We start from the raw sequence: 18,989 nt of genomic DNA on the forward strand, positions 1-18,989 counted from the left end.
TAGCTGCAATTTACAAAAATGTGACTTTTTTTTTGTAATTGCAGCTTTTTCACTGCAGATTTTTTTTTCTGTAATGTGTATATGTGATTAGCCAGAATCCCATCCACTTTGCAGGTAATGTAAAATGCAGCAGTTTTTGACATGGTATTAGGGTCCATTCACATGGAGTTGTTTTTTTGTAGATGCAGATGTTGTTCCTGGCAGGATTTGAACCCAGGACTCCAGCACTGCAAGGCTGCTGTGCTACCCACTGAGCCACCGTGTTGCCCCTCACACGGAGTTTTTTGTCGAGGATTTTGGCACTGAATCCATGTCAGAATCCACGTGGAAAACATGCCTCCCCCATAGAGTTCTATGGGTTCCGCTAGCAGAATAAAAAGCTTCCTTCAGGCGGATTCCACCTGCAAAAACCAACGCAGTCAATGGGAGGCAGAAAATCCACGTGGAATTGGCAAAAACCGTTTTTTCAAGGCCCATGCACTGTGCTGAAGACAAAAAACATTATCTAATTCCTGAAGCAGATTTTTTCCTCCTCAAAATCCTCACCAATAAACTCTGTGTGAATGAACCCTTAGACAGTTTTTGTAAATGTGCCTCAGTGTTTGTATATTCAGTATAATGCAGCACTATGCAAAAATCTTAAAGGGATCCTATCATTAAAACTCAATTTTTTGTCCCTAATAAATAGAAATAGCCTTAAGAAAGGCTATTCTTCTCCTACCTTTAGATGTTTTTTCCGCGCCGCCATTCGTAGAAATCACGCTTTTCGTCAGTATGCAAATGAGTTCTCTCGCAGCAATGGAGGCAGTCCCCGGCGCTCAAACAGTAGCGCCGCCTCCTTCAGGAACTGGCTCTCTTCGTGTCTTCTTCCGGCGGTGGCTTCAAACTTCTAGGCTTCAGGCCTAGGGCAAAGCTAACTGCACATGCCCGCCGGCCACAAGAAAAGTATTGTAAGCGGCCATTTTCTTGTGGCCAGCGGGCATGTGCAGTTAGCTAACTGAGGCCTTGAAGTTTGAAGCTACCGCCGGATGAAGACGCGAAGAGACCCCAGTCCTGAAGAAGATGGAGGCAGCGCTGGAGAGTTCTCTTGCAGCATTGGGGATACCCCCAGTGCTGTTTGAGCGCTGGGGCCCGCCCCCAGTGCTGTGAGAGAACTCATTTGCGTACCCACGAAAACCAGATTATATACCGAACGGTGGTGCGGAGAAGACATCTAAAGGCAGGAGAAGAATAGCCTTTCTTAAGACTATTCCTACATGTTAGGGACAAAAAATTTAGTTTTAATGATAGAATCCCTTTAAACGAGTGTCCAACAAATGTTGCAGTAGACTTTCTACTTTCATTATAATTATAGGGAAATTGCTGGCATTTCCATAGGAAAAAATTGACACGCTGCAATTTCCAAAACCACAACGTTTTTAGAAATTGTTGCATCTCCGCTGAATGTATTTTCTAGCAAGAAAAATCCCAGCGTCAAAATCCAATTCAATTTCAGCATCAAAATCTGCATTGGATTTTTGTCAAGCAGAAAAAATTTGCTTAAAATTTTTGAAGCAGAAACTTTCTGCTTGCCAAATTAAGCAACAAATTCCTACGTGTGAACATACCCTTAGGGTCCATTCACACGAAGGAAAATGGTGAGGAATTTGGTGTGGAATTTTCCACGCTGAAAAAAAAGCCTCTCATTTCCACTAGTGGAAAATTCTGCTAGTGGAATAAAAAGCTAGAGGCACCCATTGAAGCCAATGGGAGGCTTTTTTTTCCCCACACCAAATTCCTCACCATTTTCCTCCATGTGACTGGAGCCTAATAGTGGCAACATGCAACCAAAATTTTTTTTTTGTGTGCAGGGGATTTAGATCTATTGGAACCTCAGCATTCATAAACATGTTTAACAATGCAATAACATGGTATTAAAAAGTAAAAATTCATTTTTAGCAAAGTTTTATCAAATCGACATCAAGCTGCATTTCTGCATTTACCTTTCAGCCTCATATGCACATATAGCCTGGACACAAATGTATTATACTCTACTCATAATATGTTTGTGCTTCCATATGTACTGAGTCTCTTTGACATAACCAAAAGTTCACCCAGTTCCTTGGCTTTGCACAATTCCTAAACCTAGGTTGTGAGACGTTCAAGGTTATCCCTGTACAAGTGTGGAGGTTACTGATAATACATGCCTATAAAAACACTAGGAGCTGCAGTGCAGTTTGCAGGATCCAGACTGGACAACGGTACTACACCATGAAGTACACAGCCATTCTTCTGTTGCTCCTACCATGTGTGATCTATGGAGCCAGTCTGCCAGAACCAAGTAAGAATCTTTCCTATCTTTCTAATGTAATAACAAATATGTTGCAGGTACTACAGATTTTTAATATAGATATTAAATGAAATACTATGCTGTATTTATATTGTCCAGTATTATACTTATCTGTTAGAACCCTATTTACCTATAAGGTATAAGATCAGGACGTCTTGTCAATAAATGAAAACATACTTGATCATATCCAGACAGGGGTGGACACAAGTGGATATTTTTGCAGCTCCAGATCTCAGGTGCACCTCTTCCCTTCTGTCTCAGTCGGCAGTATCTTGAAACTTCATCTGGCTGAATATGAACAAATTTTTTTGTGGGTCTAGGGTCTCCCAGCACGGTGTGGTCCTGCAGCTCCATTATTTTCTTGTGGTGGAAGTCTACGCTGCATGTGACCACTGAAGCCAATCAGTGGCCTCAACGAAGGACACGGGACGTCACTACCTATGACATACCATAGTCTTTTCCTTAAGCTGCTGATTGACCCCACATGATTGTTGAACTTGACCCCATGTTCCCATGTTTTAGCCTTCGAGTATGATGTGATAGATAAGAGAAGCACATTAAATGTAGTCACGTTGAGAAATTATCACCAATCCACAAGATAAGTAAAGTAGGGTTCACACTAGATTGGAGATTCCGTTATGAAGATGTCTGTTTATAAAAAAAAAACAAAAAAAAAAAAAACGACACCTATCATAACAGACAGTATCTGATGGCGATTTGGATAAATTGTAAACTTGGTACAAGTTGACTGGCACTATTACATACAAGGACAGCACCCCAAGGGTTGATCTCTCTTGTGCTTATACAAATGGGGAAGGGGGTCGGATCTGGACTGGGGGATTCCCTAGCAAACACACCTATTAGTTCTTGCCATATATTCAACCCTACAAGTGAACCCTACCATGTTTCTAGGCAATGTAGTGATCTCACTATCCTCACAGTCTTAGATCTACACCACTGACCCAAGTTCAGCATGGCAGGATAGTTCATCACCGGTAGTGTGAACATACTTTTACAAGCATGGAGCTACTAAACCACTTCTGTGTTTCTTATGAGGTTTATTGATATCCTTTGTCAATACCTTTTGTTTTTAAAACCAGGGATGACCGTATTCGCTGCCACTAATGATGAGCTGTTAAATGTGGCCGAACAGTTATACTCCGCAGATGTAAACAAAGCTGCAAGTGGTGACGTAACATTGAACCTGCAATATAAAGCATCCAGTGCTCAGACCAGCTCAGGAACAGACTTCGCCTCACAAAGGTAAACTGATGGCATTTTATAACTCATTTGTTTTTAATCCTACTAATATTATAAGTGTGAAAGTTTGTGTGTTTGGATGTTTCGATGTTTTTGAGTTTGGATGTTTGTTCCTCAATCACGCTAAAACGCCTGGACGGATTTGCGTGCAATTTTCCACAAACATAGTTTTCCCTCAGGATTGAGTAACAGGCTACTTTTGGTGCCACTAAACAACATGGCTTCCTAGCAGGAGACTCACAAAAGCAGGACTCCTAGCCCCAGCTATAGACTCACACACACTGCCTGGCATTTCCTGCCTCAACCTGCCTGCACACTCCTTACTGTCACCTCAGGAGTAGCCCTCACTCTACTCACTCACATTTACATCTAGGTTTCCACTGTATAACAGATGTCTGTATCACTACATACACAATATAACACATCACATTGTCTGTATCACTACATACACAATATAACACATCACATTGTCTGTATTACTACATACACAATATAACACATCACATTATCTGCATCACTACATACACAATATAACACATCACATTGTCTGTATTACTACATACACAATATAACACATCACATTGTCTGTATTACTACATACACAATATAACACATCACATTGTCTGTATCACTACATACACAATATAACACATCACATTGTCTGTATTACTACATACACAATATAACACATCACATTGTCTGTATCACTACATACACAATATAACACATCACATTGTCTGTATTACTACATACACAATATAACACATCACATTGTCTGTATTACTACATACACAATATAACACATCACATTGTCTGTATCACTACATACACAATATAACACATCACATTGTCTGTATCACTACATACACAATATAACACATCACATTTGCTATCCCACCAAACTTTTTAAAGCACTTTTACAGTTTCACACGTCTGTGTTCGCCCAATTCTCAAATCACCGGAGACGAAGTCGCGGGTAAAAGCTAGTAAACCTATAAATGTAACTTTATTACAGGGGTTTCCCAGGAACATAACTATATTTACATTGATCGAAAAAGTAAAAGTTAAACATTTTTGCAAATATAAATATTTCTAAATTTTGCAGATAATTTTCTTTACTCATCTTATATACGACCATATATACAGAAAATGTCTATGGTCTAAGACTTGTCAGAAACCCCAACTACGATCTCCTTATTATAAATAGGTAATCCTGAAGACTACATGTACGAGAAGATAAACCAGCCATAATAAACAAAGAATATAGACCCCAGAATAAATACATACCTCAGGCCAGACCCCCAGATTATGGACATCAGAGTATATGCAGACCCCAGATTATGGACGTCAGAGTAAATGCAGACCCCAGATTATGGATATCAGTGTAAATGCAGACCCGGGATTATGGACATCAAAGTAAATGCAGACCCCGGATTATGGATGTCAGTGTAAATGCAGACCCCAGATTATGGATATCAGTGTAAATGCAGACCCCGGATTATGGACATCAGAGTAAATGCAGACCCCAGATTATGGACGTAAGAGTAAATGCAGACCCAGATTATGGACATCAGAGTAAATGCAGACCCCAGATTATGGACGTCAGAGTAAATGCAGACCCCAGATTTAAACACAGATGTAAGAATAATCCCCAATACAAACATAAACCCTTAAACGTTAAATGAAATACAGATCAAGATACAGATCCAGACTCTAGACATCAAACATGTTAAATGATATGCTAATATAACCCATATACAATTACATAGCAGTTCAGTACTTTCTCTTCTGTGGAGATTATGGCTTCAGCACTTACATACAGATGTACATAATGTGAATCCACAATGTGCATCAAATCCCAATAATTAAAATTATATTGTACCCTTCTCCCCAAGTTTGTTTTTCCTTCCAATTGTTGACTTCCTGACATCAGGAGACCACTCCTAAGTACCCCTGGATATGTCAGTTTATTGTAGCTACTATGTGGAAAAATATTTTAAAATCTTTATTACTATTATTTTTTCTATATCTTTTTTTACTATTATTTTTTCTATTTTTTTCTATATTTTTTTCCAGAGTTTAATTAAAGGTAATGTGTTGCCAGAAACGTACCTATTTTTATAATCAATTTTTATGTTAAACATGTTTTTGAACAATTTTGGTGAGTTTTTTTTCTAAAAATTGCACGTTATCTACATTTTTTAAAATTCTTATAACTTCTGCAGTTCCAACTCTGGCCATTAAGCCAAATAATATGCTGAGACTTCCTGTTTTCTTTGCATCCACTTCACTTATTAGCACACTGATGATCACAGCTATCATGTATTTGTAGATACAGTCCTATGAAAAAGTTTGGGCACCCGTATTAATCTTAATCATTTTTAGTTCTAAATATTTTGGTATTTGCAACAGCCATTTCAGTTTGATATATCTAATAACTGATGGACACAGTAATATTTCAGGATTGAAATGAGGTTTATTGTACTAACAGAAAATGTGCAATATGCATTAAACCAAAATTTGACCGGTGCAAAAGTATGGGCACCTCAACAGAAAAGTGACATTAATATTTAGTACATCCTCCTTTTGCAAAGATAACAGCCTCTAGTCGCTTCCTGTAGATTTTAATCAGTTTCTGGATCCTGGATAAAGGTATTTTGGACAAACAATTCAAGTTCAGTTAAGTTAGATGGTCGCCGAGCATGGACAGCCCGCTTCAAATCATCCCACAGATGTTCAATGATATTCAGGTCTGGGGACTGGGATGGCCATTCCAGAACATTGTAATTGTTCCTCTGCATGAATGCCTGAGGATTTGGAGCGGTGTTTTGGATCATTGTCTTGCTGAAATATCCATCCCCGGCGTAACTTCAACTTCGTCACTGATTCTTGAACATTATTCTCAAGAATCTGCTGATACTGAGTGGAATCCATGCGACCCTCAACTTTAACAAGATTCCCGATGCCGGCATTGGCCACACAGCCCCAAAGCATGATGGAACCTCCACCAAATTTTACAGTGGGTAGCATGTGTTTTTCTTGGAATGCTGTTTCTTTTTGGACGCCATGCATAACGCCTTTTTTTATAACCAAACAACTCAATTTTTGTTTCCAAAATTAAGCTGCCTTGTCCAAATGTGCTTTTTCATACCTCAGGCAACTCTATTTGTGGCGTACGTGCAGAAACGGCTTCTTTCTCATCACTCTCCCATACAGCTTCTATTTGTGCAAAGTGCGCTGTATAGTTGACCAATGCACAGTGACACCATCTGCAGCAAGATGATGCTGCAGCTCTTTGGAGGTGGTCTGTGGATTGTCCTTGACTGTTCTCACCATTCTTCTTCTCTGCCTTTCTGATATTTTTCTTGGCCTGCCACTTCTGGGCTTAACAAGAACTGTCCCTGTGGTCTTCCATTTCCTTACTATGTTCCTCACAGTGGAAACTGACAGGTTAAATCTCTGAGACAACTTTTTGTATGCTTCCCCTGAACAACTATGTTGAACAATCTTTGTTTTCAGATCATTTGAGAGTTGTTTTGAGTAGCCCATGATGCCACTCTTCAGAGGAGATTCAAATAGGAGAACAACTTGCAATTGGCCACCTTAAATACCTTTTCTTATGATTGGATAGATCTGGTTATGAAGGTCAAAGCTCACTGAGGTTACAAAACCAATTTTGTGCTTCAGTAAGTCAGTAAAAAGTAGTTAGGGGAATTCAAATCAATAAAATGATAAAGGTGCCCATACTTTCGCACCGGTCAAATTTTGGTTTAATGCATATTGCACATTTTCTGTTAGTACAATAAACCTCATTTCAATCCTGAAATATTACTGTGTCCATCAGTTATTAGATATATCAAACTGAAATGGCTGTTGCAAACACCAAAATATTTAGAACAAAAAATGATTAAGATTAATAGGGGTGCCCAAACTTTTTCATAGGACTGTAAGACAAGGAATCCTCCAGTCACAATAGAGATAGTCACATCTACTCCTCCTCTCTGTACAATTACCTCTGCAGAGGTCACAGAGCATGCCTAAAAAACTCTCCCGTATATGGTCTGCTCTAGACCATTGTGTCATATTCCCATGGTTCAATTCCAGGAGACAGGAAGCCACAAACTGCAAAATTTTTGGATTTTTATAATTTTTTTAATTTGGATAATAACCTAGAAAATTGAAAACAACCACCAAAAAATTCTTAAAAATATTTTTAATATAAAGACAAGATTTAACAATAGGTCATTTTCTGGTGATATTACCTGTGATAATAGCATATTGTTGTTATGTTTATTCCACATTCTACTCTCAATTAGAGATGAGCGAGTACTGTTCGAATCAGCCGATCCGAACAGCACACTCCATAGAAATGAATGGATGCACCTGGTACTTCCACTTTGACGGCGGCCGGCCGCTTAACCCGCCACGTGCCGGCTACGTCCATTCATTTCTATGCGAACGTGCTGTTCGGATCGGCTGATCTGAACAGTACTCGCTCATCTCTACTCTCAATATGATAAAGTAAGAATCTTGTAGCTATGACTTGTACTTTATAACTGTGTCTATTTTTTTTCTATCAGGATTTTCAGCTATGTGAATGAGGCAAAGCTGTTTGCCCGTCCAACGTTTTCTCGCTTAATCGCTTTACTAGACAATTATGTAAAAACCACCGGGACAGCGGAGTCCGTGCCCAGCAGTGAGATCACTGAGCAAAATGCTTTCGTGGATGAGATCTTCAAGACCACAGTGTTCAGCAGACTCTCAAGCTTTTTAGTTTCCAAAGGTATATTTTACTGATTTGCACCTGTAACCTGTAGAGATGAGCGAGTAGTATTCGATCGAGTAGGTATTCGATCGAATACTACGGTATTCTAAATACTCGTACTCGGTCGAATGCCACTCGGTAAACACAGTAAAAATTCGATTCCCCTCCCACCTTCCCTGGCGCTTTTTTTTACACCAATAACTATGCAGGGGAGGTGGGACAAGTAGTGAAATATTCGAATAACATGGCCCAGTGTATGTATGAGGTGAGTCTCTTTATTTCTCTCCACAAGTTCCCATCTTATACTTGCTCAATATCAGGGTGCCCTGTCCGTCCTGTGGCTCAGGCAGGATCAAAGCTCTGAGACCTTGCTCCACTTACTCTCAATATCGTAGACTTTAGCTCCAAATGGCTCCACTTTCTTAGGCAGCTTTTCATTCCATGTCTCAGGGCTGTCGTGTCTACTGAGATGCTACACTTGCTAGCGGAAAATGTCGCTAGAATAATTTGGAAGTATTGTCCATTTCTGCATCTCACAGACTGTCATCACATACAGGTTATTACACCTCAACTGAGAGCTTTAAGGCTGACTTAAAGGAGATGTGGTTTGGACTGTACACCCGCACCAAAGGTCCCCTGGATTCATCAGGCTTTGAGCATGCCTTTCATGGTAAGAAAAAAGACATTTAATAATATCTATGACAAACTAGGAAGACTTTCCACATAAACCTGCACGCTATAATGACTATTGCAATATGCCCTACATACAGTCCTATGAAAAAGTTTGGGCACCCCTATTAATCTTAATCATTTTTAGTTCTAAATATTTTGGTGTTTGCAACAGCCATTTCAGTTTGATATATCTAATAACTGATGGACACAGTAATATTTCAGGATTGAAATGAGGTTTATTGTACTAACAGAAAATGTGCAATATGCATTAAACCAAAATTTGACCGGTGCAAAAATATGGGCACCTCAACAGAAAAGTGACATTAATATTTAGTACATCCTCCTTTTGCAAAGATAACAGCCTCTAGTCGCTTCCTGTAGCTTTTAATCAGTTCCTGGATCCTGGATGAAGGTATTTTGGACCATTTCTTTCTACAAAACAATTCAAGTTCAGTTAAGTTTGATGGTCGCCGAACATGGACAGCCCGCTCTCAAATGATCTGAAAACAAAGATTGTTCAACATAGTTGTTCAGGGGAAGGATACAAAACGTTGTCTCAGAGATTTAACCTGTCAGTTTCCACTGTGAGGAACATAGTAAAGAAATGGAAGACCACAGGGACAGTTCTTGTTAAGCCCAGAAGTGGCAGGCCAAGAAAAATATCAGAAAGGCAGAGAAGAAGAATGGTGAGAACAGTCAAGGACAATCCACAGACCACCTCCAAAGAGCTGCAGCATCATCTTGCTGCAGATGGTGTCACTGTGCATCGGTCAACTATACAGCGCACTTTGCACAAATAGAAGCTGTATGGGAGAGTGATGAGAAAGAAGCCGTTTCTGCACGTACGCCACAAATAGAGTTGCCTGAGGTATGAAAAAGCACATTTGGACAAGGCAGCTTCATTTTGGAAACAAAAATTGAGTTGTTTGGTTATAAAAAAAGGCGTTATGCATGGCGTCCAAAAAGAAACAGCATTCCAAGAAAAACACATGCTACCCACTGTAAAATTTGGTGGAGGTTCCATCATGCTTTGGGGCTGTGTGGCCAATGCCGGCATCGGGAATCTTGTTAAAGTTGCGAGTCGCATGGATTCCACTCAGTATCAGCAGATTCTTGAGAATAATGTTCAAGAATCAGTGACGAAGTTGAAGTTACGCCGGGGATGGATATTTCAGCAAGACAATGATCCAAAAAACTGCTCCAAATCCTCAGGCATTCATGCAGAGGAACAATTACAATGTTCTGGAATGGTCATCCCAGTCCCCAGACCTGAATATCATTGAACATCTGTGGGATGATTTGAAGCGGGCTGTCCATGCTTGGCGACCATCTAACTTAACTGAACTTGAATTGTTTGTCCAAAATACCTTTATCCAGGATCCAGGAACTGATTAAAAGCTACAGGAAGCGACTAGAGGCTGTTATCTTTGCAAAAGGAGGATCTACTAAATATTAATGTCACTTTTCTGTTGAGGTGCCCATACTTTTGCACCGGTCAAATTTTGGTTTAATGCATATTGCACATTTTCTGTTAGTACAATAAACCTCATTTCAATCCTGAAATATTACTGTGTCCATCAGTTATTAGATATATCAAACGGAAATGGCTGTTGCAAATACCAAAATATTTAGAACTAAAAATGATTAAGATTAATAGGGGTGCCCAAACTTTTTCATAGGACTGTAATAATTGTGAGTGAACCCATGGCCTTGCTTTCTTGCTTTTGGGCTGTACTTACTATTCTGAACAGCGCCAAAGTAGTACTGTAGAAACAAGAGATTCCAATGGTTACGTGAGTGTAGGTGACCGCTTAGGTCAGTGAGTGACCTTAGTTTGTGGGAGGAGGTGAGTGGCGATCATGAGGTGACTGCTGAAAGATGATCTTTACAGACCAGGAAGAGTTAGCGTTTCTTGAGGCTCACGGCACAGAGTTAAAACTGCTTTGTAAACTTTTATATAGAAAGGGACATGGAGAAATGGTCCTCCCAAATATAGAACACAGATGTTGTGTAACACAATGTTCACATGAGCCAGTGCATCAGGGTCAGGCTATTTGATCATGTTATCATGTATTTGGAAAGGGTGATATGAGCAACCTTGAGAAACAGGGCTGATGGAGATATTTATTCAATTATTTCCCTGGTTAATAATTGTGATATATGTTACTGTATTGCCATGATGGTCGCTATATGCCACTGTTCACTGCATATGAAGGAAATGATATCCTGGTGGAAGTTAATACTGTAAGTAACCTATGTGTAGCCTGGTTGTTAACATTTTTGCACAAAACTTTTTACTTTTTTCCAATGCCCTCGCCACTTTCCGGCAAATTCACTATAACCTATGCTAGATACTGACATAAAATATAGTTCACATGGCACACAGAGGGCAAGAGACGCTCCTAATTCATTAAGGGGTATACCTATTAATAAATAAGGTCCATCTGACTGTGGCGGATGTAATGCCAGTCTTAATGAAATGCAACCACTGTCTCACAGTCACTATTTCCCAACTTATCCCAGAATGCAAAACCAATGTGCTCTGTTGTTTGTGATATCGTAGTCAAAATACACCGTACTTCTTAACAATTGAGCCCAGTTATTATCTATAGATTTTGAACTGATATTTCCCAATCAATGGCTCATTATTCCCTAGCCAGAAACATCAATAAATATTGTGTCACAGCGTCACCACCAATGTCATGGTGTTATTAAGACTTGACTTCGTTCATTGTTATACCATGTGCCCCAGGCATATGTTTCGTATTACTGGTCCATCACCTTATCCAAGATATGTTAGTGACTCGTGCTGTCTATACACAGGTGAAATCCACGGTGGAAAGATATCTGGATTCCACAGCTGGGTACAGTTCTACCTGCAAGAAAAAGCTGGACAGATCAACTACCTGAGTTACAGTGCAGATGGTCCAGTAAGTATTTGATGTCAGTGCACATAGGATATTCCTGATCTACTACATTACTTTATTTTTATTATTTCTAATGAATGTTTTACAAAGGTAATGTATTGTAATAAAAGGACATATGATTCACCATTCACCATAGGTGATATTCACAGCTTATGTCCACCCCTTCTGCACAAGTCATCTCTCTTTCACTCCTTCCCCTCACTCTCTAACACCCCTTCCCTGTCTTCCTAGGTATTCCTCCCACTGCTAGCCTTTCCCAACTCACTCAGACCTATAACTATCACATAAACAATACGAAATTGCGGAGTGATGCATACAAATAATAAGAAAACAGTGACAAATGTAAGAGTAACATATCCACAAAACATGGAGTAAGATAAAAATATGTAGAAATCAACAACTATTAACCAACAAAAGGGAAGAAAGGAGGGGGTAGTAGCCTTATAATATAAAGAAGTAAGTGCCTGCCAAACCACAGTGTACAGAACTGGAATAACACTGCTCCATCAGTGGCGTAACTAAAGTCTTGTGGGCCACATGTAATCTTTTGTTCGGGGTCCCCTACCCACTGCCCCCTGCCTACAGCATATACATTAGCCTGTAGATGCACTTGCTGCGTGAAACGGCCCGTCGCTGCTGCTCACTTTGTCCCTGGTATACCAGTTTTTATTTGATCCCAATAAAGAAGCACTGAAGTCTGGTTGTATGCTGCCGTTCATCTTCTTTTTCTGTGGATAGTGTAATATGCTCCATAGTGGCCCCCACACAGTATAATGTGCGCTACAGTGGGCCCCACACAGCATAATATGCTCCACAGTGGCCCCCACACAGTATAATGTGCTCTACAGTGGCCCCCATACAGTATAATATGCTCAACAGTGACCTCCCCCCACAGTATAATGTGGTCTACAGTGGGCCCCATACAGTATAATATGCTCCACAGTGACCCCGCCACAGTATAATGTGGTCTACAGTGGGCCCCATACAGTATAATATGCTCCACAGTGACCCCGCCACAGTATAATGTGGTCTACAGTGGGCCCCATACAGTATAATATGCTCCACAGTGACCCCCCACACAGTATTATATGCTCTCTACAGAGGACCCATACAGTGTAAAATGTTCCTAAATTTGATGAATATTCATGAGATTCAGCCGTCCACTTCGGTGCTATTATTATCTCCTCAGATCCCAGAGTATAATAAATAGAGTCCCGGGGGAGGTGATTAAATATAATAACTTATACTCACCTTGCCTCACCTCTCCTGGGCATCCTCGCTTTGTCTAGCTCTCTTCAGCATTGTCTTTAGTCCTCTTCTGTCTGCAGCTGAGGTGACATGCCCCAGATGTCACTGCTGGGGCCTGTGATTGGGCTTCAGTGGTCAAGTGGGGTGAGCTGATGTCAGCCACAGAGAGGATGCTGAGGATTGTCAGAAGCCCAGCAGAGGCGAGTATAAATATTTATTTTTTTTAGTCACATCCCTTGGGCATCTGGGCCACTTCCCATTATAATGTGTAATGTCCAATATGTATAGCAGTCAGGGAACCAGGGACCATCTCCAGCACCCCCTTTGACCATGATCTTTACACCCCTGCACTCCATATACTTTTAGTTGTTTTGTTCCTGTTGCTCAGCTCCCATTAAAGTGAATGATATCTGAGCTGCAGTAACCTGGCTTGATATCTACACATCTGCATCTATGGATTTGTGTATTTCTGGCTTTGTGACATTGTGTTTATGCTGGCGATGTGGCAAAATCACAGAGCTGTCATTTGAGTGAATGTGAGTGAAAGGAGCTGTGTACCCTTGGTCTCGTAGCCTGTCTTTTTCTGGCACCACAACAAAAACATAGTGTTTTCATTCCAGTGAATGGTCTGTGAGCTGGAGTAACCCAGTTTAGCCGAAACAAAGTGTACAGAACGGTCTGCAGCTCCATACGCCATGGAATAGACTAGAATTTCCACCAGTTATCTGGTGCAAAAGTGGCTTATTTTTGGCAAACAGCTGTGACAGAAATGCACCACTTTACCTATTGGACATAGCAGGGTGGAGATCACGGCACTTCAGGGGAAGATACCTTGACCTGACAAATATAGTATAACTTAAGAGTTACCTCTTGTACAAAGGGAATGGTTATTCATATCACACTGATTATTGTGCTGTTTTTTCTTTTTTAGTGGACCAGTTATCCTGATGTATATGGATTTCAGTTCAAGTGGTCTACTTACCTGAAAACCTTGGGATCAATGTTTGTAGGATCAAGTCCTGAGTATGAGATTGCAGTATACACTCTATGTTATGTGACACGTCCTGATAGTCTGTGAGTACATCTTGTCTCCATCATGCCTGTTATTATGCCTACTAAATGTATACTTTATTATCTTCCATGTCTGCATTGCTACATTTACTAAATTATCTTCCTTTTTTTTAGGTGCACCCTAAGGGCTGGTGGACAAACTCTCAAAATACAAACATACACGTGGGCCAACTCATCATACGGGAATGGCAAGAGATATGTGGCATCCGCTTATCCAGTCGTTTAGAGACAAAGCTTTTCTCCTAATGTAAAAATAAAGTCTCTTCAAAGCAAATACACACGTCTGGTTTTTTAATGGATATATAAAAAAATAAAACATCTTATTTTCGTTTGCTTTCATGGATGGACCAATATGAGTCAATGGGTCCGATTTCACAGCAATAAACCCTTTTACACAAAATCATGTACCTGTAGGTGATTAGATATGAGGGGCTCCAGAGCTGAGCTTTCTCCATACAGGGGATACCGGCTGGATAAGGGGGCATTCACACTAAGTAAAGTGGCGCAGATTCTGCCACGATAACTCGCGACAGAATCAGTGCTGATAGAAAGACTCTGGGTGTGGGTTATCGCTGAGAAAATGGCGGTGACCGAGCGCCGCCGGGAAAATGGTGCCTTGGTCAGCTTTGACCAAGGTGCCAGAGGGGTTAATGCCCGTGATCGGTACGGGAACCAATCGTGGGCATTAGTGCTGCGTGTCTACTGTATAAAACAGCATTTATAGCTGATACCCTGTCTGCTCAAGGAGGCAGAGATTAAGCCTCCCAATATGGGAGGAAAATGTGTGTGCGTCTTATAGTCCGAATGCAGCGTGTGCAGCGTCTGTGTCCTGTCTATGAGAATCAAAAGGAGAGCAGCACGGTGCCTGCCTGCTCTGCCCCTCCTTCCCTGTCTGTGTCGCGTGTTTGCAGGAGCGAGATATGAGAGGCAGGGAAGTAGGGGCGGGCCAGACAGGTGAAGGAAGCGTGGTTTCAAGCTTGCCGAGAAAACCACACCTCTTTCACCCGTCTGGCCCGCCCCTACTTCCCTGCCTGTGTGGCTTCATTGCAAGAGCCAGATCTGAGAGGCAGTGAAGGAGGGACGAGCCAGATGGGTGAAAGAGGCGTGTTTTCAAGTTTGCTTAGAAAACCACACCTCCTTCACCCGTCTGGCCCGCCCCTTTTTCTCTTCTTGCATAGCTTCACTGCAGGGTGTCTCTTTCCATCCATGGATGAGAATAGATAGATAGATTAGATAGATAGATAGATTAGATAGATATGTTCAAATCACCCCCATATCCCTAGAATACATATAAAACAAAAACATTACTGTGAAACACATACACATTTGGTATCCCTGTGTCCGAAAGCCCCCGATTCTATTTACATTGGTGAAATATTATATTATTAGGTTATTAAATATTTCACCAATTTTTTTTCCTTAAAATTTTTTTTTTCCCTATTTTCCTCCTCTAAAACCTTAGTGCGTCTTATGGTCCGGTGCGTCTTATAGTCCGAAAAATACGGTAGTTCCTTTGCTTCTTTAAGCACTTAGACGGTTGAAACTTGTCCAAATTTTTCTGTAACTTTACATTATACTGTATATTTTACATTCAAACGGAAAATATACTATTTATTAGGATTAACTTCATGGCGTAGCTTGGCTTTTATTTGCATTATATGCGGTATAAATTAGGAGACCTTTGTGTCATTTTCGCTCTCATTTTCCTCCGTTTCATTTATCTCTGACTTATTATACTGTAAATGTAAGTCTCTCAGCTGGGGATAAGAAGTAGAATTATGTGATGTAAGAGTTTAGCTGCCAGGAATCCAGCTGTTTTAACAATAAATATTGCTTTAAAGTGAACTTTTTACTGACATGTCAGCTATAAACATGTCATGTAGTGGTCCTTAATTAGTAGATAGTGTTTATATCTGTCTCTGACCATCCTCAGACTAGGTTCACACGGCATCATTTGGAGCTGATTTAGACACAGATTCCACCTAAAATCAGCTCCAAATTCCAACCAGAATTTACCTTTCATTGTTTCCAGGGCTCCGGTTTTTCAGGTCATAAGGTTTATTTACACAGTATGGGGCCACCTAGTTTTCAGGCTGTACAGCAAAGTGCAGGTTCACCCACTGAGCTGAGGCTGGAGGATACCCATGCTCAGTCCGCATAGTGATCCTCTGTTCACTGCAGCAGATATGAAACCTGTACATGTCTGTGTACACTGTGAATGTCTATATTGACAGCTGTCAGAGGAGGTACGAGACTGTATCTTGTCAGAGCCCATCCCTACAGTGCAGATCAGCAAAGTCACCCAAAGCACAGAAAAATGGAAGGGATAAAATGTATTTTATATTAGAAATATTGCAAATTGTTTTACAGCAGCCAAGGAAATGATTCATGAAATAATCCAATATTTATTATTAATTTAGAGTGCCATTGACCATAGTGCTTTACATAAGAACAAGTACAATAGACTAATACCATCACCAACTGGTATAGTAAGACAGAGGACCCTGCCCGCAAGGGCTTACAATCTATAAGGGAAGAGGGATAGAGACTGTTGGGAGGGTTATTGAAGGTTGTAGGCTTTCCTGAGTTTTCAGGGACCTTTTTAGGCTAAGGCCCCACGGGACATCCCACAGCAAAAAAAGTGCTGCATGAAAAACCGTGGCAGCAATGCATCACAGTTCTTCCACATCGCTTTAGACAGAAAGTTCGCAGAAGTTTTCTCTGAGTACTTCCTGTTTCAATCATACCTATGGGGAAACCGCTGGCGTTTCCGTAGGTATAATTGACATGATGTGATTTCCAAAACTGTGCTGGTTTTTGAAATCACGACGTGTCCTCACCACGGTTTTTACCGTAAAGTGGGCATGGGATTCACTAAAATCCCATCCACTTTGCCCTGACCGTAAAATGCAGTGATTTTTACCGCGGCATTTCCGCTATGAGCAAATCGCAGCGTTTACGCCATGCGGGGCCCCGGCCTGAAGGTGTAGAAAATTCTGCAGAATGTCTACTGTGAAAACCTACTTAATAAAACAAACATAGATTGAGGGCATGGGAGACAGTCACACAGTCTCATGGCATGTGTAAATGTCTCATTAGATTGTAGTTGAGTCTTGGGCTTTTTATACCATCTTACAGATAAGACAATACTATGAACGCATTACATTGACCAGATTTCAAGGTTGTGCAAAGTCTACAAGTAGACAACCAGGGTCTCTGGACTAAGTCGTAAAGTTAGCTTGTTTGAGAGACAATCATAGACAATTGATCTATTACATACTATTGTGTAACCCTTCATTAACAAAGGTTATAAATGTGCGGACGGTCTTATGTATTGTGGTATAGTGAGTTTCAGAGTATAGGAGATGCGCGGGAAAAGTCTTGGAGGTGCTTTTGTGAAGAGCGGAGAAGGAGTTCCTGAGAGAACTGGAGATTACATGGGAGTACCTTTTCGAACTATAAGAAGAGAGGAAAAAGACACCGAGCGCTCTAAGCGTAGTAGATCTGTTAAAATGGTGGTAGACAATATTCATTAATATTAATTTAGACCAGTTGGCCTCTCACCTGAAGGGTTGTGGGATATCACAACCCCAATGTGGATTTATGTTAGTAAACAATCCAGGTGAGAGTGGCAGCAGAATCCACGAAGACAGTGGAAGGCAAGAACCAGAGGTTCAAGATGAAGTGGAAAAACTGCGCTCCCTGGTTGTTGATAGGTAGTGACACAAAGACCAATTGTCCACGTATGGATTTATTAAGAAACAAAAGCACGACGCGTTTCGGACCTTCAAGGGTCCTTCTTCAAGTGCAAGAACAAAGCTAAAAGAGAATACATACATATACACAAGTAAAACCTCATGGAGAGGGATGCATCTTGCCTAGTTAGCTAATAAAGTATGAAATACTGAACATATAATATAGTTCAAATAAAAAAAAAACATATAGCATTGAAATAAATAAACAATAGCAGAAAGAATTACAGTTAAAAAATAGTGAGTCAAGCTCAAAGCAATACTTCCAATTAAAAAATAGGAGAGACTCAATCCTTCATCATAAGTATTGTGACCCCCTTGGGTGAACATACCTTAGCAGAAGCTCATTTAATATACAGCCTTAAGCTTCAGGCATAGTCATAAAAACATATTGGTATAGATGTAAAATACACTTCCAAGATAACATATTGAGGGGTCGAGACCTCTAGAGATGGAACTGTATCACTATTAGGGGGATGTTATGGCGATATCGGGGTACTCTATGTCAAAAATACATTTTTGGTTTGCCTCTTTAAATTGCCTGTCCCTTTAAAATTAAAGACCATCAAAAACAGACCTCAAAAACAGATATAAAAGAGCCAATGGCTCTTTACTGCTGGGAGAAAAAGTTCTCTCATCTACATATTCGTAGAGCATTACCATAAATAAACATAAATGATGTCTTACCTTGACACGTTAGGCTAGATGCATAGCTGCCTGGATCGTGTCACTGTCTTATAAAGCCGGGTATTTCCCGCGCGCGCCCTTTTGCTTATGGAGCCGCATGGCGCTCCAGTGGCGTCCCGGAGGTTGTGGTGCGCATGTGTCAAACTAAAAAGGTGCGCATGCGCACTAGCTGTGAGATCGGACTATGCAGTTCTGGTGTGAAGCAAAACGTTCCCTTCGGACAGTTCCGCCGGATTTGTCGGAACTGCTCGAGGGATGCTGATTATAATGCCCAAAGC

The 18,989-nt window shown here is 40.6% G+C and overlaps 1 protein-coding gene across 1 annotated transcript; it reads left to right on the top strand.

Annotated features, from left to right (window-relative positions):
- The first annotated feature begins 2,244 nt into the window (after window positions 1-2,244).
- LOC142193855 (uridylate-specific endoribonuclease D-like) lies at window positions 2,245-14,498 on the top strand. Its single transcript, XM_075262867.1, has 7 exons — window positions 2,245-2,320; window positions 3,430-3,592; window positions 8,170-8,372; window positions 8,911-9,024; window positions 11,850-11,956; window positions 14,133-14,275; window positions 14,387-14,498. Exons 1-7 carry the CDS (start codon window positions 2,251-2,253, stop codon window positions 14,496-14,498), a joined length of 912 nt encoding a protein of 303 aa, XP_075118968.1. The 5' UTR covers window positions 2,245-2,250.
- The last annotated feature ends 4,491 nt before the right edge of the window (window positions 14,499-18,989 follow it).

This window comes from Leptodactylus fuscus, chromosome 2 (genome assembly GCF_031893055.1).
Source record: "Leptodactylus fuscus isolate aLepFus1 chromosome 2, aLepFus1.hap2, whole genome shotgun sequence".
Taxonomy (NCBI): Eukaryota; Metazoa; Chordata; class Amphibia; order Anura; family Leptodactylidae; genus Leptodactylus; species Leptodactylus fuscus.